This window comes from Eptatretus burgeri, chromosome 5 (genome assembly GCF_056783735.1).
Source record: "Eptatretus burgeri isolate ZD-2024b chromosome 5, Ebu_testis_v1, whole genome shotgun sequence".
Classification (NCBI taxonomy): Eukaryota; Metazoa; Chordata; class Myxini; order Myxiniformes; family Myxinidae; genus Eptatretus; species Eptatretus burgeri.
In genome coordinates, this window is record NC_140965.1 from 30,447,105 (window position 1) to 30,471,555 (window position 24,451).

Genomic DNA, 24,451 nt, shown 5'->3' on the forward strand with positions numbered 1-24,451 from the left:
TATCACAAATAAGGTGTCTATACCGATATTTTTATGGTCAATCATTACCCTGACACCTGTGTTATTACTGGGAAATGTGTAGTTTACCATGTAAATGTGTAGTCCACTCACTCATTAAGCGACGCCATTACCGAACAACGATATCTGGAATGCAAATGTGCAGTTCACATAATTAACTTGATGTCCTCTTGGCATTACAAGTCTTCTCTATCACTTTCGTCACTCATCACTGTCCTCACTCCAAGCATTATCTGACTCTACCTCATCTACTGAATTATCTTCCACGCCATCCCCATCATCCTCATGTGGGTCTGTGAGGGACTCTGGAACTGTGCTTCCTAGATACTAGTCTGGTTCAAAGCAGTTTTGACACAACTTCCATCCATAGTCTGTCGGACTCACCCCACCAGTTGGATCTGTCTGATCAGCTCTCTTCCAGATTCTTGCCACATAGTGTGCCCTTTTCATATGATTACCAAGTGTCTTGGCACATGGGGGAAGGGAGGCACAGTTTATCTTCTTTATTCTGGCAAGGGGCTCCTTTTCGTCACCACCACCCATTCGCATGAATGCCTTGTATCTGGCTTCATTAATGTCAGAGGTTTTGAAGCCATACAGCATGCAGACAAAGGATGTAACAGCTTGGACGTCTACCTCCTCAGCTGTTAGAGATCGCATTGCCATCACATGAGCTACATCTGACTCCATCCGCTGGAAGTGCTTCACTTTGCCCTATCTGTAGAAACACCATGTGAAATCACAACCAGTCAAGGCATGAAGGCCGATTAGTGCTTCATTGATACCAGTCTGTTTCTTCTCAAGAATGTCAGCTGGTTTAGTGACATCAATGCACCTTCGGTGGTTGCCAGATCCATAGTCCATGATGATGTTGATCCCTTCCGACCTTCCAGAAAGCCCAAGAAGAATGATGAAGACGTCCGTATCAGTGGACCTTACTAGAATGTTACCAGTGGAAATGTTGTTTGCATGAAAGGCAATGAGTGTGTCCGCTTCTTCATGTCGACATTGGAGGTGATTTGGTTCCTCTATTTGCAGCACATTATCCTCGTTGTTCTTCATCTCCATACATACACACACCACCATGTGAAACATAGTGTTTTTCTTCCAAGAATTGAACCATATTGGAGCTTCTTCCATTCCTCCATTACAAACCGGGCAAACTCTTCCTTGAATGATCCACTTTTGAGTAACTCTGTGCCACTCTGTTGCTGAACCTGGTCAGGTCCAGTAATGATGAATGATTGAGGAGTAGTTGAACGACGCAGGTTTCGCTCAGTATCTTTGATTGGTGACTGGTACTTTCAAGTTTCTTTGTGAGAGATGCCTTGTCCGTCTTCAGGGGAGTTCCAACACTATGGGCAAGAGAAAGTGGTACTTCAGTATCCGGGTAGCTAAGAATGTGATGCAGATCAAGTGCATCACTTGTCTCAGCAGCAACAGCTAAGATTCGTCCAAAGACATCCCTGACCCCCTCTGACGCATTCGCTCTTCATGCTGCGGTCTTAGATTGCTTCACATTCTCTGCAGCAAAGTTCAACATTTTGATCCTTGCCACGGGCTTCAGAAACCGTGAACCATCGACTACACACCTATCCTCGAACTGAAGTCGAAGTTTTTCCCCCCATTCCAGTGTTCCAAGTAGGAATGTTTTGGTCTCCTCCTTCGCTGCTCTCCCTGATGACACAATGATGAGATTAGCAGGAGAATAATTGGTGAATGGGTTGCATGTGTTGTCCAAGGTGTTGGAGAGGGAAACATGTCAGCATTGTCACATTCAATTCTCCATTTCCTCAGCTGATTAGCTGGTTCCTCCCCTGGTTGGAGACTGACCAGTTCACAGAGTTCTGTAAGGGCCATGCTACATTGTGTGAGAGTGATGGACCACCTCCTGAAGCCACTATGAGAATTTGTGAAAGCCGTAATGCCTCCCATGGGAGAAGCAGCATCCTGTTGACAGTCTGCTCCGATGTCAGATCAACTGGACACCTGGCGTAGGATTTCTTTGTATGCCGAATTGAGATGGCACCAGCTTCCAGAATCTCTCGAGCCTTGGGGTCCATTTTCATGAGTTTTTGGAGAAAGAGGGAACCCCATCTCGCATAATTTGGCCGGTTCAAAGCAAAGAAGACTTCGATCACACTTGGCAGGATATGGATGTATCCATCTACATCATTGTTCTGTACGGCCCTTTGCAGCTGTCGATACACCCTGTTGATGAAATATACATACGTAACCCAGTATGATGCTGTTCCTCCATATTTTCCATTGATGGCGTCATGGAAGAAGACCTCGTATCTCTTCATGAGATCCTCTAATGCGCCATTCTCAGTGATACGTCGACAGTTCTCGACAGTGCCATCGCTATCAGACATCAATTCATGTGCAAGGGATCCCTCCAGATGCTCCATTAATTCCAGGTACTTAGAGAACAGTGCTCGTTCCATCACAGCAGCAAGAATTTGGTGGATCCTGGTACATCTGTTATAAAACTTCCCCTTCATGAAGCCAGCAAGTGAGCCCTCAGCCAAGACACCAGCTTCAGTGAGCAGATATTCTACCCCAGAATCAGCCAGGAAGGTTCCCAGGGCTTCAAAGAAGGCCAGCTCAAGATGGAAATTTCCGAGCAATATGATGACTATCAAAAGTTGGAGTTTGCAATGCTTGGATGGAGTACGCCTTCATTGCAACAGCAAGGTCATATGTGATGACAGCGTATCCCTGGTTTGTCTCTTCTGCAACGTTGACCGAGCGCACCATGGTTTCCCGCACTACATCGTTTCTTGTTGGTGGATGTGAGATTGGGTCCATATATGTGATCGCAGTTTGGGGCAGGTTGTCTGTGACAAATTGGGAGAAGAAGCCAGTGAAGAGTGGTAACTTCCGGGTGAAAGACTGAAGGAGCCAAGCGAAGTCAAGTTTTTCTTGATGGATCCTTTTTTTCCATTTCTATCAACTCACTGGATGGGGTCATCTTGAATTGGGCATGCTTCAGCGATGCAAGGAGCGGCGGATTCACCTTCTCGGTCACATCAAAGCGTCTTCTCTTCTGTCCGGTCAGTGTCCCCACTGCATTATTATGTGATGGGTCTGGTTGTGGTTCAGATGGAAGTTGATTTTGGTAACATATCCCTACTGTTGAATGCAGAGTATTCTTGCCATCTGGTGTGTCCGTGTTTACATCGTAGTTATCCCAGGCTAATGCTGAAAAAGAAGAATAAATATCATCATCATCATGATCATCATCATCATCTACCATTTTTATTCTATCTACCATTAATATTCCAACTAATAATTCGCAATTATTAATATTGAATAAAAACAGTCCTTGCCATTTCGTATCACCGTATTAACATCGTAGTTATCCCAGGCTCATGCTGAAAAATATAAAAAGGTAATAACAACATTTTCACCACAAACGTGTATTTGTATTATTATTTACTATTATTATTACTATTATTATTATTATTATTATTATTATTACCTGTTCCCAATCCATCGTGCAGGTGGAGACCGGCAGGAATTTCCTGTTCCAAGTCAGAGCAGGTGTAAGCCATTTCAGTCTCGAGCTGCTTCACTTCATCGTAGCTGATACAATGACCAAAGCGGTTCAGGGTGGTCAACACTGTTTTCGATCCTGTCAGTGTTCCCAACCCGAGCCCAAGGGCTTGATGCTTCCAAGGCCTAACTCTTCCTCTGGTACAGTTGAACACAGCATCCGATGTACCAGCAAATGCTTTTCTCTCGATCACATCCCTGTTGGAGTTATTTACACCAATTTCTGATTGCAACCCACCGATGAGAGTACGGAAAAACAGGAGAGTCAGATCGGGGATACTTGGGGAATTTTCCTTGACTGAAGTGGGTGATACTTGAACTGAAGTGGGTGATGGGGTCTTTGATTGGGGGATTGCAAGAATTTCTGTCCACAATGCCATCTCAGCACACCTGATTTCTTCAATCTTTTCATTGGAATCAGTCAGTATAGCAAATGCCTCAGCAGACGTCAGTGATGAGTGGTATACAAGGTTTCCAGATTTGTTTGCTCGTTTGTCAACGAGGATTTCCAGGAATCGTTCCTTTATCTTCGATATCAGACTTTGTGTAGTGTACCTATCAATGTCATCCTGTGTTCCTCCAAGAGCAAGAGACACTTCTTTGTACAAATTGAAAATTACTGACGCCAACAAGGGAATTTTGTTTTTGATGACTTCATTTTCGAGGAACATCGACAAGTTTTTGAAGGCTTCAACATGCATCTTTCGATTCGACGTTTGCTCTTCATCCGTCACATCCAGTCTTACATAGTCATGACGACAGGTGTTCTGGTATTTGGCTTCCTTTGCAATAAGATCTTCCCCTAGTCCAATGATCCTAGTATCACACTTTTTCTTAGCAGCAAGAAGGATTGCCTTGCTCCCATCTGTGATCAAACATTGGCAAAGGGGTTCATTTTTCTGCAACTTCCTCTTCCTCTTCTGTCCACAAAATGACATTCCTGTCCAAGGACGCCTCTCGTGCTGGCAGAAGGATGATCGGAACTTGAACGAGTCGTCTTCTGAGGTGGTTCAGATGGTTCTGTGCTTGGAGGTGCTCCTCTTTTTGCAGCACAGAATCGACTGAGGCAAACCGAGTGGTAATATTTGCCTTCTGGGCCCTCAGCTCTTCTGATCTCTTCCAAGGTGTTCGAAAACTTGTAACTTTGAATTGCCTTTTGCCGTCTAGCAGCATTTTTGGCTGTTTCCCAGTTGCTGGAATTGAAGCACTTCAGAGCACGTTTCTTTTCTCTTTCTTTGCAAGTTATACAAACGGGGGGGGGGGGGGGTGTCATTTGCCATGATCTGTAAATAACAAAAAGGGACAGAGACCAATGCATTATTTACCACATTGTAACAAAAGACAGAGATGATATGACTCCAGTTGGCAACTTTCAGGGTGTTCTCAACATTTTCAAGCACTAGAGTTGGCATTGTAATATTTCCCCCAAAAACATGGGTATAGACACCTTATTTGTGATATTATCATGCAGTGTTTTTCAGATATTAATGAAAATGGGTTTTTCCGCAATGGCGTTGCAAAACTGAGTGGGTGAACTAAACACTTACACGGTAAACTATACATTTTCTAGCAATAATGCGGGTGTCAGTGTAATGATTGACCATGAAAACATAGGTATGGACACCTTATTTGTTATATTATAATGCATATTTTTCCAGATATTGAGCAAAATAGGTTTATCGGTAATGGCGTCATGAATTGAGTGATTTCGGGGGGAAAGCCACGGGTCAGACCCGGCAGCAATGCATTTTTGTGATGTCGGTGGATGACCCCATCAGCCCATGAGGTCAAACGTTCCAGCGCTTTTCACTTGAAGAAACCTTCTGGGCTCCTGGACTATTTGTGTTTGTGTTCCCCTTCCTTGTCTTTTTTATTTTTAATACGAGTATATTTTTCTATTGCTTCGAAAAGTATTACTCTTTATAATTTTCTGTGCTCCTTCACTGTCCATCATGCTTTATTTTAAAGGGTTCCTGCTGTCGTCGAATAATGAAAATGGTTCCGTTTTTAATTTTTACAAAGTTATGAAATTTTTGTTCCAAATAAATTGATTATCTATCCAATGGTACCATTTTTATCTCACCTGGACTTTAGTCTGGAGAGCTTATGTGATTGGGCAGTGTCCGTAGGTCAGTCAATGCGTCTGTAAACACTTCAGTCATTATCGCTTGAACCAAACACACAATTTTGATGAAACTTGGCCACAAGCTTCACATCTGATGCCGAACGAAGGTTTATCGACCACATCAATATCTGCACTAATTAAGGTCTACAGTGGTGGGGGGTTGACCCGCTCCCCCCCCCATCCAAAATAGGTATTTGCTCTCTCCTCCAAAACTACACAGATGATTTTGATGAAACTCGGCCACAACCTTCGTCGCTCGTGATGTACCAAAGTTTGTTCACAGTATCAGGTTTTTAAAATCAGGTTTTAAGGGGTATGCGGGGGGGGGGGGGGGTTTGAGTGACTTTTGCTCCTGATCCATGTGCTGTATGGGGGCTGAGGGCTTTGGGATACTTGTAGTCACGTGGTTGGGTTCTATATCATGACTCGCCCGCTAGGGGTTAGCGTAGTGTGCATCCGGTCAGGCAATAAAGCAGAGTTGCCACTTGCTCTCGTGTCTGTCTGACTACTCCTCGGACACTACAATTGGCGACGATGGATGAGAATCGGGTTACCACTCATGGCCAAGTGCCTGTTTACATCGGGGATAACTTTGAGTTGTGTTTCGGAGCAATTGGAGTGCTACTTTGACGTGAACAGCGTAGTGGATGAAGGCAAGAAGAAGTCGATCTTGCTTGCGTCGCTGTCACCGGACAATTACCGCCTGTTAGGTGACCTGGTTGCACCGGACAAGCCGAGAGACGCCGGGCTGTCGTTCGGTGACATTGTGCAGAAGATGAAGGCGCACACGGCGCCGGAAAAATCATCACAGCTGGCGCAGTACGAGTTCGATCACCTGGCGAGGAGGTCGGGGGAGCGCGTCGCGGATTTCGTCGCGCGGGTGAAACATCTGGCCGTCGCCTGCAAGTTCACGGCGAGTGAACGTCCGGCCAGGCTCAAAGATCGTTTTATTTCTGGATTGCAAGACTCGAAAATGGTTTCGGCGATACTATGGCAGAAGTGCGAGGACATTACATTCAGCACGGCGGCAGAAACCGCTGCGGCTGTTGAACGGACCCTCAGGGATGTATGAGCCATCGCTGGTCAGACCATGCCAGGTGACCCGGGAGTCCACGCGATGTCCCTTGCGCAACCGGCCGCACGAGCGACCTTCGGTGCGGACCGTGGCCAGACGTCGCAATGCGGCCGGTCAGGCGGCGAGGTGAACGTGTAGGCATGTTGGGGATGTGGAGGTCGACACCTGTGCCGGGTGTGCCCGTATAAGAACAGCGTGCGTTTACATTGTCACAAGGTGGGCCATCTGAAGCGTGTGTGCCGAGTGGCGTTGGCCACCGATAAGGTCATGGATGGCGGGGTGCGGGACGATCTCGACGACCCGGAGCAAGACCTGCAGCCTGGGCGAAGCGACCCGGGGCAGAACCTGCAGCCAATGATGAGCCTGTTTTCAATTGGTCCTGCGGAGACACGACTGATGACGGTGGAAATTGAGGTGAAAAAGACGCCGATCGTATTTCAGATTGATACAGGAGCGGCTGTGTCGATCATAGGCGAAGAGACCGTGCGTATACTCAACGGCCTGAAGCTTATCAGGTCGGACCTCACGCTGTACACATACACCAGCGAGAAGATATCGCTGGTTGGAATGGCAGACGTGTCTGTGGTCTACCAAAGTCAGGACGCCGCTCTCAAGCTGTATGTGGTGCGGGGGAGGGGGCCGTCTCTCCTCGGTCGGGACTGGCTGACCCGCATCAGGCTAGACTGCACAGCCATTCACCTTGTACAACCCATTCTGAGCTGATTAGAGGCTCAGTTGGAGAAGATTCTGCAAAGCCATCAAGGGTTGTTTTGCGACGAGCTTGGAAAACTCAAGGGCATGCAAGCCAAGATATTCATGGAGGAGGGGGTGGTACCTCGATTCTGTAAACCAAGACCGGTTCCGTATGCCCTGCGGGACAAGGTCAAGGGTGAGCTGGATAGACTGGAGGCCTGTGGAGTGACCGAACGGGTGCCATACTCGGACTGGGCCACCCGGTCGTCACGGTGCTGAAACGGAATGGGGACTTCAAGACCACAGTTAACCCAGGGCTCAGCGTGGAGCAGTATCCGCTGCCATCGATTGATGAGATATATGCACGGTTGGCAGGGAGTCAGTACTTTACGAAGCTTGATCTACGTGATGCATATTTTCATCTGGAGATGGATCCCGGGAGCAGAGACCTGTTGACAATTAACACATGTCAGGGGCTTTATCGATACACCCGGCTCTGTTTTGGGATTGCTTCGGCCCCAGCCTTGTGGCAGAAAGCCATGGATCAGGTGTGCGTCGGCCTGCCCGCTCAAACCTACCTGGACGACGTACTCATTGCGGGGAAAACGGCGGAGGAGCACCTGGCTAACATTGCCCGGGTGCTCACGAAATTGGAGGCGTGCGGCCTGCGTTTGAGCAGGACAACTGCGCGTTCTTCAAGCAGCGGTTGGAATACCTCAGGCACATCATCACGCCGGAGGGGCTGTTGAAAGGCCCTCGGAAGGTGGAGGTGATTCAGCACATGCCCCCACCCCGCGACAAGACGCAGCTGCGCTCCTTCATTGGTATGGCGCAGTATTACCAACGATTCGTGCACAAACTCAGCTCGCAGCTAGCGCCGTTGACGCGGTTGCTCAGGAAGGACGAGCGCTGGGCGTGGAGGCCTGAACACCAGGCGGCGTTCGACTGCGTCAAGCGACTGCTCACGGAGGATACGGTCCTCGTTCACTACGAGCCTGCACGTCCGCTCTTATTGGCATGCGACAGCTCCGCATACGGCATCGGGGCGGTGCTCTCCCACAGGATGGAGGATGGTTCCGAGCGACCTGTTTGTTTTGCCTCCCGGACCCTGTCCGCGGCAGAGCGGGAATATGCCCAGATCGAGCGCGAGGCTCTCAGCCTCGTCTGGGGGTTGCAGAAGTTTCATCAATACCTGCTGGACGCCATTTCACCTTGCAGACGGATCACAAACTGCTCCAATTCATCCTGAAACCCGAGCGCGGGGTGCCGGTGGCAGCGGCCGCGCAAATGCAGCGGTGGTGTCTGTTCCTTACTACCGACAGCTACGATATCCAGTTCCGGAGAACCGGGAAGCATGCTAACTGCGACGGTCTCTCGCGCTTGCCTTGCGTGGAGGGTCCAGTGTCGTCTGAGTCAGCCGACCAGGTTGATGTGTTTGCACTGAGCCAAATCCAGAGCGGGCCGGTCACGGCCAAGCAGGTCGCGGTGGAATCGGCTCATGATCCAGTACTCGCCTGTATCGTTCGGGCGATTTCTACGGGGAATTGGAGCGATCTGCCTTCGACACTGGCATTTCAGCCATTCGCGTCTCGCGCATCAGAGCTGTCGTTGGCCCAACGGTGCATTATGTGGGGAATGAGAACGGTGATCCTGCCAAAGTTCAGGCAGCGTTGTTTGCAAGAGCTGCATGTCAGTCACCTTGGCGTCGTGAAGACCAAGAGTCTTGCCGCAGCCTGTTGTGGTGGCCGGGATTAGATAAAGACATTGAACAAATTGTTAAGCATTGTGCTACCTGTCAGGCAGACGCCGAAAATCCGTGTTGGGCGCCGGGGCTATGGCCGATCCCAGACAGGGCCTTGGAGAGAGTCCATGTGGATTTTGCTAGTCCTTGTAAGGGCAAAATGTTTTTGATTGTGATCGATGCGTTCTCCAAATGGCCGGAGGTTGTGGTCATGCAGCGTACATTGGCGGACATTACGATAGAGAAGCTGCGAACGATCTTTGCTAACAAGGGAATACCCGAGATTCTGGTCTCTGATAACGGTCCACAGTTCGTCGCGGGTGTGTTTGATGATTTTGTGCGTCGAAACGGTATTCGACATCTGAAGTCCGCACCGCATCATACTGCCACGAATAGGCAGGCGGAATCCTTTGTTAAAATGTTGAAACGTGCCTTGCGTAAAGGGGGGTGTGCATCTCCGCAGACAATGATTGATGTATTTTTGCTGCAATATAGGAATGCTGTTCATCAGGCTACCGATGATACCCCTGCCATTCGTTTGTATGGACGTGCATTGAGGTCTAGACTGGATTTGCTGCGACCTGGGAGGTCGGTGGCTGGGGCGGTGTCACGGCCGACGCTGGTGCACGGTTTTGATGTGGGATAGCGGGTAATGGTGTGTGATTATGACCACAATTCCAAATGGGTGCTGGCCGTGGTGGCTGTAATACTCGGTCTGGCAAATTGCCTGGTTAGGACTGATGATGGAAAGGTGTAGAAACGGCACGTGGACCAAATGCATGATCGCTGTTCAGCGTCACCCCCCCCCCGTGCGGAGCGACATAGAGCCCCCACCTCTGATGTCGCCGGGGCCAGACGTTGTATCACCAAGGCCAGACATGCCGGTGCCCACGAGGCTAGCTGACTCGGGGTGTTTACCTCATTCAGTCCTGCCCGAGGGAGACGAGATAGCTTGTCGGCCAGGGGCGCTGGATGATACGGATGGGGCGAGTCCGGCGAGGGTGTCACCTCAACCTAGCCAGGAGGCGTCTGAGCCTGGGCCAGCTGGCAGCGCTGTCCTCCCGGGGCGGATCAGGAGCCGGCCGTGGTACTTGGAGGATTTTGAATGTTGATTGTTGCCATTTTAGAAGGGGAGGAAGTGTGCTGTATGGGGGTTGAGTGCTGTATGGGGGCTGAGGGCTTTGGGATGCTTGTAGTCACGTGGTTGGGTTCTATATCATGACTCGCCCGCTAGGGGTTTGCGTGGTGTGCATCCGATCAGGCAATAAAGCAGAGTTGCTACTTGCTCTCGTGTCTGTCTGACTGCTTCTCGGACACTACAATCCAGATGAGCTTCAGCACACGCGGTTCTATTTTTATTACCTGCGATGTGTTGCAGGTTTACAAGAGCTCCGCATGGTTGGTTATTGTTCGGGGGTCAATTTTTGAAATGTGCACCCATTGTTTAGACAGATGCTGGACCCCACCCACCTTAGTCGCTTGAGTACATCCGCCATGGCATCCAGACAAAATAATATGGCCACCATCTTGGGTTTCTGGTGAGCCTAAGACATCAGACCTGTAGGCCTCTGCTGATTATACACTGTCCGAGTTTGTTGCGTCAGATTTCCATTGGCTTTGTTTGGATCAAGTGTCACTCACGATGAGGGACCCCCAAATATTCTGATGAGTGAAGAATTCTCCTCCCCAATCCCCCCTGACCCCCAAGACTACCAGAAAAGATAAATAAAAAAACACCCCTTTGCACTAATTGGAGTCATGCTGATCCTATGTAGCAAGTCTGGATGTAATCGGCCCAGATCTGGAGGAAGAGTAGTGTGATGCGCGCGCGCGCACACGCACACAAGCCAACTCTCAATACCAGTATTCCAGGACAGCTGCAGAATAATACACTGGCCACAAGTGGAAATCAAATACCTAGATATCACAACAAGGAAACTCCTCACAATGCACAAAATATTCTTCAAAAACCAATGTATCCTGAGAATGTACCTGACAAGACGAGGGGGTGGTAGTGCACTGATGGAACTCAACTAAGCGCACAGAGTGGCAACTGTAGGATTGACTAAGTACATGAAAAGTGCAACAGACTACCTAATCCAATTTTTATGCAAACACGAAGACAACAAACCAGAGAAGGTATCCCTAACCCACCGAGCAAAAATTTCCAAAGATGTGTGTGAATGGAGGATGTCTCGCATGAACGAACATGCTCTTTTAGAGTTAGAAGATTGTTGCAGCTTGATCATGGTGTTTTGGAAGTGCCCCTTCCCTCTCCAGAGATGCCAAACTGCAGAGCTTGTCCGTGTTACATCCTCCAAATGCTGAGCATAAAGCAAAAACGTGCTACGTACCATTTTAGTCTTTTTTGTGACACGGCCAGTGTCTGAATCGAACTGCCGAGCTTACCCACTCGGAGCAGATGCTGTGACTACAATGCCACTGCATCTGGTTTTAATACGCTTGCTTTAAATAAAGTTTACTATGCTGTCAATAACGTTGCAATCAATCAAGCAACCCCAACTGTAGTAACAGCATTATATCTTACAGAATCAGAAGAGATGGGAGCATTTTTGGCATAAAATTGGAAATGAATGTTATTCTATCTCCTGTGATGGGGGTCTAGGGGAGTGTTTCACAAAGCACAGTACTATGCTTTGTCAGATTGATGTTTACTTGCTGTTTTTGATGTTATAGATTTTCCATCTTTCACATGAGCACTAGCCATATGGCTCCCCTTGGCAGATAAATACCTTCAAGGCATAAGCCTTGTACACCTGCTCTGTCTGTTCTTTGTCCCCTGAATATTTTTCCAGGGTGCTCACGGTCTGCCAGCGACCCACTTCTGATGAAACTGCTAAAATCAAAAATCACTGCTCACCTTCATTCTTTCATTCCTCTATTCCCCCCCCCCCCACCCCTGGAACAAACTCCCACATACTTTTGTATCCCACTCTTCCCTCCAAGTCTTGAAAACAGCTGTTCACCACCTTGTCATATCTCCCCCCCATCCAAAACCATTAGCTTTTCTACCCCAGTTAACCCATCCCAAACCCACCTCCTTCAATTTCCCTGTTGGCCTTGCTGAAAGTCCCTGTAGAGTCCACGTTGATTACCCCGTGTACCCTGCCCTTTCCCTCTCTCCTCCCCAGATCTCGTGATGTCCCTGTTCCCTGCGGCTGTTGTGCTTCCTTCTCTCTCCCCCTCTTGTCTCCTGCTCCCTTTGTTTTTTGTTCTGTGTTAGCTCTTATACAAGCCTCGACCAAGTATACAAAACAGGGCAAACAAATGGTTTTTGGGGGTGGTTCTTCGTTCATATGCCACATAAGGCTGCGGGGTAGTGTCTTTGGCGGAGGAGCAGCTGTGCCTCTGATACAATACCCTCTGCTGGTCAGGCAGGAATTTGGAATTTGGCCATGGTCCAGCGATAGCTCGCCTACTCTTCGTGAAGAACCATGGGATATTTGATGTCCACAAACGAATGCTGGCAGACGGGATTCCCGTTTAACGCCCATCCGAGGGACGGCACACATTGATGAATCACCCTCACCCTACCTGTGAAACACCGTGATGACATTTTATAGCTGGGTCAGGATTTCAACCCAGGCTCGACAGGTTAGAGGCAGGTGAGCGTGCATATCTCTAGGCCATCCGGTCAGCCCCTTTGTTGAGGGTGGAGCAACATCACACACGAGTCTCTTCAAGGGCAGAGGGACGGGTATTAATGTTGCACCGATGTCAAAATGTTTACCGATACTGATACAGTATTTAACACAACACCAAGCAATTTTTGCAAGTTAGCCAATGTTATTTTTGGCTCATTGGCAACAACAGCCAACAGCAAAACAATTGAGATCTGTCAACATTTGTATTTGTATGAACTGCAAAATTGCCCTTAATTGCTCTTGCTCTTTTTGCAAAATTCAGCAAAATTGCTCTGAAAAGTAGCATCTCTCCTCTCTCCTGTGGCTGTATGGACTCTCACGAGCCAGTTTATTTCTCTTCCATCATCGATGTCTCCAGCATTTGAAAACAACCTTTCTGAACAGACAGAAGTTGGTGATGCAGATGTCTATCTTTTGGCTGGATGAGCCAAAACAGGAAATCACTTGCAAATAGTCAGTGTCAATAACAGCTCTTCATTACTGCACACCATCATAATTTATACAACCAATTCAAGGGTATGAGCAAAGTAACCCAGATCTTGAAGTGAACAGGTCGCCATGTTTTGCCATGTTATTAGGAAGAATGAAGTGAAACTACTGTCTCTGGGCCATTTTTACCCTCGCCGGAGGACAGGGTATTGCATTTGGTTCCGTTTGTTTGTTTGTTTGTTTCTCTGCATAGAACTTTCGTGTTTTTCTCTGCAACCACTTGTCGGATTGAAACAAAATTTTCAGCAGAGGAGCGGCTACTCTTGTGGAATGTTTTATTGATAATTATGATGTCGTAGGTCATGTGGTGTGGCAGCCATGTAGGAAAAATGGAAAAACATTGGACCTCTGTATCAAGATAAAACCGCACCAAGGTAAACATTGAAACTTGGCACACGGCAAGTACTCCTCGTGTGGTATAAGTGATTTTTTAAAATGACATCATAGGTGCCTTTGTTATGACGTCATTGCATATGTAGAACATGACATCTGATAAGTATGAAAATTTTTGAGGGTCATCTTGAGATAAAGTGGTCCACAGAAAAAAATTGATGAAGTCATTGGTCAAGTGATTTGGCAAACTTATTGTTGTTAAAAAAAAAAAGCCTTCAAAAATCTTCTCTGAAATAGCTGAACAGATCGAGGCGAAACTTTACACGTATGACCGCCGATACACGAGGAACAAAAGATTTATACATATGATGTCATATGTCACATGGTTTGGCAGCCATATTGGATTTACCCTGGAACCTATAAAAAAAATCTTTTCCAGAATGGCTGGACAGATCAAGGGGAAACTTCACTCATGTTCCCTAAGCCATGGGGATACCAGGATATTCATGAATAATTGATAATCACATGGACTGCCAGCCATATTTGATGGAGTGAAAATCTTTTTTAAATTCTTATTTCTCTTGAACCGCTTCATCAGTAGACGTTAAACTTCAAAATTATGATCTTATGATGATGGGGACTATATGTCTTAAATCTCAACCTGATCAGACACATGGTGTGGTAGCCAGAATTATTTTAAATTTTTTTAATGTGGGTTCTTTTTTTTTTTTTTTTTTTTTTTTTGAATAAGGCTCATTTGGCCGTTCCTGGATGGGTTTGAGGGTAGAGGAGTAAGTAGCTGCATTGCGAATCCTATCCAGATTCCTCCTGATGACTTCATCTTTCCTTTTTGCTTGTTTGGGTTCCTTCTGATTACCCCACTGCAGTACTGTACCCATTTGGTCTTCCATTTTATTTGAATTGAATTGATTTTAATCCCATTCGAAATTCAATTGAATTCTAATAAACATCATGGGTCAGGGTCAGGGTCAGGTGTCCAATCAAAGCGGGACGTCTTGGTGCCCGGTCATCACTGCCAGCAGTTATAAAGTGGCAGTATCTCAATAAGTCTCATTAATTATGAAACACACCAGTACACAAACGCCACACCAAATACACCACATAAAAACTACACAAACACCACGCAAAACAAGTCCTGGCGAGGGTTTGCAATCTCTGATTGCTCTTTTTCTTATTATAGGCTGTTTTTCAAATATCTCAACATTGCTGGCACAAAGATGATCTGTGTGAGAGTCACTGATCATGCAGCACAGCAGATTTCTTTTCAAAGGAATCTGTCAGCCAATGGGCTATTAAACTTGTGAGAGTCACAAATTATTCCCATACTCCAAATATTAGTCAGGAAACTAAATCGGTAAATGTTGCAAAGTTGATTTTGCACCTCTGATTTGACGCCCTCATGAATTTTGGTGACAACCGTCTGTCATATAGCAGCTACTTGGAAACTAGTATTGTGGTTTGAGCACCTTCGACAATGAAAAGAAGAAACTGTTGGGAATTTTGAAATTGGCAAGAATAATGAAAGAGGAAGCTGGCTAGTGGAACTTGTGATGAAAAATAACTTCTCCATAATGAGTATGTTCAAAATTAAGAAAATGACATTGATTAGTCTAAACAGGGCAAGTCAAAGCGAGATAGATTTCATTTTGGTAAACCACATTATTTTTACAACAGATGTGACAGCAAAATTTTTAGTGTGGACAGTGACCATCGACTCATAAGGTGCAAGCTAAAACAAGAAAGAGCATAAAGAATGACAGGCTCAATCAAGAATTGATGCAACCACCTTGCAAAAACGAATAAGTGAAGCCTTAATTTAGCTGAAGAACAGATTCCAACAGGTAGAAGAAAAAAAAAAACATGTTTATGAATGCAATCATCAAATAATGATGTAGGCTCAGAAATTGCAAAGAAAAATATATACAGTCACAAGAACAAGTTAGCAGACATGATCAAAAAATTGATGAAGAAGGAAAATTACAAAAGTTACAGCAGTGAGATAAAAGGTTGAATATTATGAGATGAACAAAACTAAAGATGATTCTTCAAAATGAAAGAAATTGAAAAAGTAATTTGAGAACAGCAACTTAAATACTTACAATTGGAGTGTAATGACAGGATGTGCTGAAATCTTTTGCACTCGAACAAGACAATGGAAGCATTTTTAACCTCCACCATCGAAGATGGATGGAGGTTACTGTTTTCACCCCTGTCTGTCTGTTTGTTTGTTTGTGAACAGTATTACGGAAAAACTCCTGGACGGATTTCGACGAAACTTGGTGGGGAGATTAGGTATGGTCCAAGGATCATGGACATTAGATTTTGGACTTGGTCCAAAGTCCAATATGGCCGCTATGGCGGCCATTTTGAAAAAATATTTGAATTTTTGTTTTTGCATTTCTACATGTTTTAAGTGATTTCCAACCAAAAAAAAAATTGTTGGAGAAAAAAAAAAATTTGCAACTTTTTTTTCAAAAAAATTTCGATTTTTTTTTTTTTTGGGCATTTCTACATGCGCGTCAATCGAGTTTAGTTTATTCAATCGTGGTTCAGTAGAGTCTGGATCCGTTTTGACCTACAATTAATAGGATATCAGGTTCACTTAAGTGTCCCAGCAGTATTGGCGGCGGAGGTTTTGCACTCGACCGAGTGCTCCCCCTCTAGTTTTAAATGGAGTCATCAAATGTGCAGAATTTTATGAACAACTTCACAGTGAGAAAAGATAATTTACAGGTATATCAGACAACAAATAACAACGAAGCAAATCCACCAGTGACTCCTGATAAAATCCAGTTTGCATTAAAAAAAAAAAATGAAAAGAGGTGAGGCCCCAGGAGGAAAAAGACAAAAGGACACAATATAAACTTGAATAATTGTCATCCAACTAGTTGTCTCTCTCTCCAGTAGTTACAGTGGCCTGCAAAAGTATTGACCCCCTACCAATAATGCAAATTATTCACCCCCTACCCTCCCAAAAATGCAAGGTGAATAATGGAGAAATAATTTTTCCAAATGAAGTTTTTTATTCATAACTGAAGAGATGCAGCAATGACCACTATGAGTCATTTTGGGGAGGTCTCTACCAGCTTTACACAGTGAGATGGTGAAGTCTTTGCCCATTCCTCATGTGAGGATTGTCGATGGACTGCAATATTTAAGTCTCACCATAAATGTTCAATTGGGTTCAAGTCGGGACTCTGCCTGGGCCACTCAAAAACATTTATTACTTATCCAGCCACTCCAGTGTGGCTTTAGCTTTCTGCTTCGGATCATTGTCCTGCTAAATTGTGAATCTCCGACCCAGTTTCAGATTCATGGCTGACTCGAGCAGGTTTTCATCAAGGATTCTCCTGTACTTTGCACTATGCGTTCTTCCTTCTACCCTGACAAGCTTTGCAGTACCTGCTGATGAAAAGTTGCCCCATAACATGATGCTGCCACCCTCATGCTTGACAGTCGGGATGGTGTTGACTGAGTGTTAGGCTTGCGTCAAAAGTTACGCTTTGAATTTCGAATATAAAGTTCAAGTTTTTGTCTCGTTTGACCACAAAACGTTTCTCCACATGCCTGCAGTGTCACTTAGATGCTTTTTCACAAACTCCATGCGTGCTTTTTGATGCGTGTTTTTCAGTAATGGCTTCTTTATTGCCACCTGTCCATAGAGGCCACCTTTATGAAGGGAATGGGATATTGTTGATTGAACACTTACCCATATCGTAGACATAGAGCTTTGCAGATCTTTCTCAGTCATTGTTGGATTTACAGTGACATCCTGAACCAGTTTCCTGCTTGCCTGGCTGCTGGGCTTGGATGGGCAACCTGGACTGAGTCGAATATGCGTGGAGTGATGCATCTTCCACTTAATGATTATTTTACTGCACTCAAAGGGATGAGTGACGTTGAAATCTTATTGTAACCCTCTCCTGAACGGTGCTTCCCCACCACTCTGACTTCTTTTCAAAGCTACTTGGTCTTCTTGTTTGTCTTGTTTGTTTGACTAAGTGAGTTGCTCTTTAAAACTCCTAAGTGAGTGAGCTTAATTTTTAAGTTAAACCACTGATTACAAACAGATGAAACCTATTACACTTATTTTGTAACCTTTCAAACAAATAATTTGTTCCTGAAATGATACATGGTTAATTGGACAAAGGGTTTGAACTATGTGCAATTAAAATATAGACCAATTCCTGCATTTTAGTTTCAAGAAGGAAGCCAGACAACAATGTGCGTGCACACACACACACACACACACACACACACACACACACACACACACACGCACACACACGCACACACACACGCACACACATGCACACACACACACACACACACACACACACACACACACACACACACACACGCACACACACGCACACACACACGCGCACACGCACACACACACACACACACACACACACACACACACACACACGTTAATCTGATTTTCTCTGTTAATCTGACTTGCTCACATTTGCATTTTTTTTTGCTTTATCACTTTGGAGTCGTTTCTGAAGACTCAGTCAGTATATTAAGTTTGATTTGAAAGCATCATGAAATAAGCTCAGGTGGCATCAAAATGTGAAAACTTTGGAGGGGGTAGGTGAATACTTTTGTGGGCCGCTGTATAAATTGCTAACCGAAGCCCGAGCCAAGCCATACACAAGACTTTAAATAGGGTATGTGCTGATTCATTGTTTGATGCTTATTCAGCACTAAGGATAGAGCATGTTCAAACCTCATAAGTTGGCATTCCTTTTGGAGGGAGATTTATCCTTGAATGTTCACCCTGACTATGGAAAGAAAAAAAAAAAAACTGCCACCAGATGTCCCCATTACTTCCCCCAAGATCAATGGCAGTGTTTGATGTCATCATGTGTTGTCTGTCTCTGCATGAGAGTGCCTGATTTGTATGTCTGACAGTTCTTCCATGAGTGTTAGAAACTAGATTAAGAAAAATTCCCCACACTCCAAAAACTAATGCGGTGGTAAATTTTGTGGTTGTGCGAAAAAGGTAGCACGTTTTTAGTTTCAATGGTGGATTGCTTTTCATTAAACTTATAGCTGAGATAAAGCAATTTTTTTCCCCATAAATACATGTAAAATTTGGTGGGACGAAATTTGCTTCCTCCCTTCTCATGTTCTCCTTTACAAATACCAAATTTCCTTTCTTTCTTTTTTTTGCCAATATATTGCCAGAAGGTTTCATTGGGTCCTTTTTACTGAAGGTAGTTTTTGTGAACTTGTGCACAATTTGCACTTTGTTCTTTCCACATCATCTTTGATCTTTGCAGGGTTTTGTGCTTTTGTGAAAAGGAGACGCGGAGACGTGGTCAGATTACGCTTGATACCCAAGTTGGCTTCACACCACCACCAGTGCATTATAAGGGTGGTCCCACCTTTCAGAGCCGCAGTGCCAGTCCTGTAGCCAAAGCTCTGGAGGGATGTTTGAGGGCTGCTTTTGGTGTTCTTCTCAATCTCACCAACAACAATGGTGAGTCACAGATGCCTCATGGAAAAACATCCAGGCATATTTGGTAAAGGCCATAGACATCCAATGCATGCAAAAAATGACTGATGTATTATTGCTGCTGTTCATATTTTCCCGGTTGTGTGGAATGATTGAAAGATCAAGCATAAATGGGAGTGAACATCTATTTTGCCATGACAGCTCTGCAATGGTCAACCAATTTTGATCAGTTTATTTAACATTCCTATCTGAACACAGAGCTCGTGATGTTTTGGTCCCAGATTCACTCCCTTACATTATCATTTTATCTGTTGTCCACTCCACTCATAAGTCTTCGTATTTCATTGAAAAGTATGCTGATATCTTCGGATGTTTTTTTATTCTGCTTGTTATTGCATGCAACCGATCTATGAATTGCTGAAGATTGCTGCTGAAGATATATATATATATATATATATATATATATATATATATATATATATATATATATATATATATATATATATATATATATATATATATATGAGAAATAGTAACTAATTCTGATATTACAAAATTAGACAATTAATAATTATAAATAAATACTAATAGAAATAATAAAATTAATTTTTTAAAATATAACAAAACAATACTAGAGGGGGAGCACTCGGAAGAGTGCAAAACCTCCGCCGCCAATACTGCTGGGTCACTCAAGTGAACCTTATATCTTATTCATTAAATATGATGTCAACAGTGCTGACAGTTATAGTTCTTTTCTCCAACATTTTTTTTTTTGGGGGGGGGGGGGTTGGAAATCACTTAAAACATGTAGAAATGCAAAAAAAAAAAAATTTCTCTCGCAGTTTCTTGTTGGGGGGGGGACCAAGTCCAAAATTTAATGGCATGATCTTTGGACCATACCGACCCCCCCCCCCCACCAACTTTCGTCTAAATCCATCGAGGAGTTTTTCCGTAATACTGTTCACAAACAAACGAACACACAAACAAACAAACAGAAAGGGGTGAAAACAAATCATCTTCAAAGATGGCGGAAGTTAAAAATCGATATACTGTCCTGTTACAGTTTCGAAACCGGTCCCCTGGGTCAACGAACGTCGAGGACACGTAGGATTTCCCGAGTCAGTTATTTCATTAATATACGTGCCCAGGTGTGCCGCCTTCCTCCCCCCCAACCACCAATTGTCTAAGGAAAACAGGGTATATGCGTTGTGTGGGCGAAAGTAGGTCACCATCATCTTTCTCCGATTCTTCCTTTATTCCTCCTTTAAATCCTCTTTTATTCATGGCTCATTTTCAGCTCGTGGTTACCATTTCATGCACCACACAGTACAATTTGGTTCGCTCTCTTTTCCAAAGTACCATTTAACATTCTTCAAGTATACTGAGAGGCAATAAAAACGCATACCAAATTAAAATTGACATTTATTTAATGGCATGTGAAAAAGGATCGACGTATGCAATCACATGAGATTTGTTGGGGACAGTCCTGCAGAATCTCCACAGAGACGGGAAAATCGGGATGTGCACGTGACTTCACAAAAACGTCAAATGATGCAGGGTCTGTGCGGTCAATATTGATTGTGACCACATTGGGTGGTGAACACGCTTGAAGTCGACGGGGCATGGATAAACACAGGCGGCGGATCAGAGCTTGTGATATTGCTGCCCAATGGAGCTGCAAGCCTGCACTAAGCTCTGCAACATTACGTGGAGGGTTCATTTGATGATTGCTCCCCACACCATAACACCGCCACCTCCAAAACGGTCTCTCTCAATAATGCAGCTCTGAGCAAAACAATGTCCTTGACGACGGTACACATGAAGACGTCCATCTGGAAAACTGACGTTGAACTTCGATTCATTGGAAAAGATGACGTTTGCCCACCGTCTCCCATCCAAGTTAACACCAGCTGCTCCCCATAGTCGTCATGCAAGTCAGTATTGATGTGTCAATATTTGTCAATGTTGAGTCGTCCCCTTGTTCCAATGGTGGTTCTGGCCATTTCTCATGCTGTCTTGAAGCAGTTGTGGAGGTGACCGATGATATATCTGTATTGTCTTGCTGACGACACTTACTGTGCAGCAGGACGAGGACAGTTGCTGACCCTTCCAATGACTCTGTATCGGTTCTGTAGCCTAGAAACTGTTGACTGGTGGATATGAAAGTGTCGAGCAACTCTTTCTTGACCGATTCCACGATTCAGCATACCGATGGCTTGGTTCCTTCTGATCATTCGGTAGATGTGGCATTTTAATTGACTGCCTCACAACTAAGGCAACCTGTGCTTTTATTGGGCATGGATACATATGTTGCTTAACCACTGCTCATCATTTCCAAGATTTGCCATACCATATTTTGCATCTCTGTCAAGCCCAGGTGAAGCAGGACCATGTGGGTTTAGGAGGGTTTAATTGAGAAGATATGGAGGAGGGAACTATGGCCCAAGAAACTGAACGGGAATGACATTGTGGGAGAGGGACCATAAGGGAGTGCAATAGAGCTGCCTTTAGCGGTCAAGCCCTCCCCCTTCCCCCACTGCCCCCATCCTTATGCCCAACCCCCAGAAAATGCAGCACCTGTGGTGCAGAATAGCGGATCAGCATCGCCATTGCAGTCCAGCAGCGACCGGGTGAAGATGTTGATGACACACGTACTGGCAAAAATGGATGTGATGTGTGAAAGCATAAGGTGTGACATTGATGCCAGGCATAAGAACATTTTCAGCAAAATGGATGTGATTGGCGCAAGGCTGAGTGGAATTGGCAATGAGATGATGGGGAGAGGTGAGTGAAGTGAGGGGGGGGCACAGAAGATTGGCAAGAAGAGATGGTGACTGGTGAGGTCAACAGGTAAGGTAAGCACATCTGCCTGCAGATAAGCACATCTGTGCAAAGGGAGCTGGTGGTGTTTCCCAATCCCGGGGTGGAGCCGGCATTTGCCATTGAAAAAAGGTCTGTGGGCACACCCAATGGTGAAAATTGGGAGTACAGGGTGGGTGTGTGGCGAAGTGTGAGGAGGCATGTGTGCGGTGTGTGAATCATGCCGGTGAGCCATCCGAAATTGTGCCCGAGTTGGCAGCAACGGATCGGAGTGCTGGCGTGGCACGGCCATCGAGCAAACTGCATGCATTGGCATGCGGTGAGCAGACGTGCCGCGTTTTTATAGCTGCCTGGTACGTGTTGCATTTGTGTGTGTCGGAGGGTGAGTGCCTGGATGACGTGTGTGTGTGTGTGTGTGTGTGTGTGTGTGTGTGTGTGTGTGTGTGTGTGTGTGTGTGTGTGTGTGTGTGTGTGTGTGTGTGTGTGTGTGTGTGTGAGTGTGAGAGATCTTTAAACGCAAATTTCCCAACCTTATAATTCGGGAATCGGGGGGGGGGTGGGGGGGAAACGCATCATATCTATTTTGTAGGGTATCAAGGATAGAATAGCATTGAGATGGTCTGAGCATTTGGGTTCCCTTTTTGAGAATTCCTGTCTGAATGTGCTTCATACAAAGGGTGATGCATTGTCCAATAAATGGCGAGGAATTAAAATTAAGGAGTTGTATGTGGTACCTTCTGTAAGCTCCACGTGAGGCTCCAGTGAGGTCTGTTGTTCGCTCTTCAGGGAGAGACGTGGTTTGCTCGCCTCGGGAGTGGCAGTTTGTACTTTGCCTCCTCGTTTTCTGGGTTCGTCTCCTGGTTTGTCTTCCTTGCTCGTCTGCATGCTTTGTCGCCTGCTCCTGTTCCTGATTAATCTCCTGCTTCGTTGTGGGTTCGTAGCTGGTTTGAAGACCACTTCATCAACAATCCTCCACAAGAGATGAGGCCTCATGCGGGTCTCGTTCCCCTCCCTATCCATGCTTAAGTCTGGTGTGTGGTGCCTGAGATTTTTTTCTTTCCATTGTGACTTGGTAATCTGTGTTTCCCTTCCCCGACCCACCCCCCTTTCCACTGCATTCTGCCATCATCCCCCACTGTCGTGTTTCTTTCTTGAGAACGAAGGATCCTGTATCCTCCTTGCGGTTCCCACGCTGCCAAAGTCGCCATAAATTGAACGCAATCCAAGGGAATAAAAAGCGAGTTTGATCCATTCATCCAGTGGTGGTCATTCATCGATTTGCTGGTCACGACGATACATTACATATATATATATATATATATATATATATATATATATATATATATATATATATATATATGTATATATATATATATATATATATATATACAGTGGGACCCGCTTAATAGAATCACGGTTAATAGAATCACCCATATTATAGAATCAAAATCGTTGAGACCGATTCCATTGTATCTAAATGTACACAATTTTTCCCGTTTTTATTAGAATCAAAAACCCGCTGAATAGAATCAGCTGCTGGCCATCCACTTCAACAGTTCAGCGCCTACTGGCCGCACAGTTCCAACTTTTGCCACCAGGCGGCTGACGTCACGCTAAAAATAACGCTATGCCACTACAGTGATTTCGGTCGTCATTGTACAGATAGGCAGACGGCTGACAGCTGCAGTCTAAGCACTAGGCGTGTCGTCATTTCCACGATGGACAGAAAACGAAAGCGGACGGATCGTTCAAACATTGATAAAGCACAAATCCTGAGGGACTATGACGCTTTGCCCAGAATGAGCCAACGAGAAGCTGCAGACAAGTTGGAAATTAACCAGCCGATCCTATGCAAGATTCTGAAAGATCGAGAGGCCATTCTGAAAGGTCAAGTGGATTCGTCTTCTTCTCAGAAACGCAAGCGAAGCGGCAACGCACCCGATGTCGAATCAGCAATGGTCAAGTGGATTCAAACTTCTAGAGAAAAGGAAGCACCGCTTTCTGGACCTCTGATGCGGGAGAAAGCGGCTCAGTTCGCGGAAAAGTTTAACAACAAGAAGTTCAGTGCGACAAACGGCTGGATTGACCGGTTCAAGAAAAGACATGGAATCGTCCACAAGAAACTTCACGGAGAGGCAGCGGCGGCTGACGTAAGAGGGAAACAACAATGGCTGGACCACGTGTTTCCGGATCTCATAGAAGGCTTCACGGCTGATGAGATCTGGAATGCTGACGAAACCGGGTTGTATTTTCGGGCCTTACCAGACGGAACGTTCCTCTTCAAGGGAGATCAGCCCTGCGGTGAGAAAAAGCCAAAGGAAAGAATCACGGTGCTTTTTTGCTGCTCGATGACTGGTGCTAAGCGTCCTCCTTTCGGTATTGGTAAAAGCAAGAATCCACGGTGTTTCAAAGGCCTCAAAACAATTCCAGTTCGCTACAGAGCCAA

The 24,451-nt window shown here is 45.4% G+C and overlaps 1 protein-coding gene across 1 annotated transcript in view; it reads left to right on the top strand.

The window, feature by feature from the left end:
• WAPL (WAPL cohesin release factor) overlaps window positions 1-24,451 on the top strand; it is a 244,627-nt gene that overhangs the window by 156,280 nt on the left and 63,896 nt on the right. The window contains exons 16-18 of the mRNA XM_085883568.1: window positions 19,010-19,209; window positions 21,751-21,969; window positions 22,750-22,865. Coding sequence (XP_085739694.1) covers window positions 19,010-19,209; window positions 21,751-21,969; window positions 22,750-22,865 — 535 coding nt within the window. The remainder of the gene's footprint in view (window positions 1-19,009; window positions 19,210-21,750; window positions 21,970-22,749; window positions 22,866-24,451) is intronic.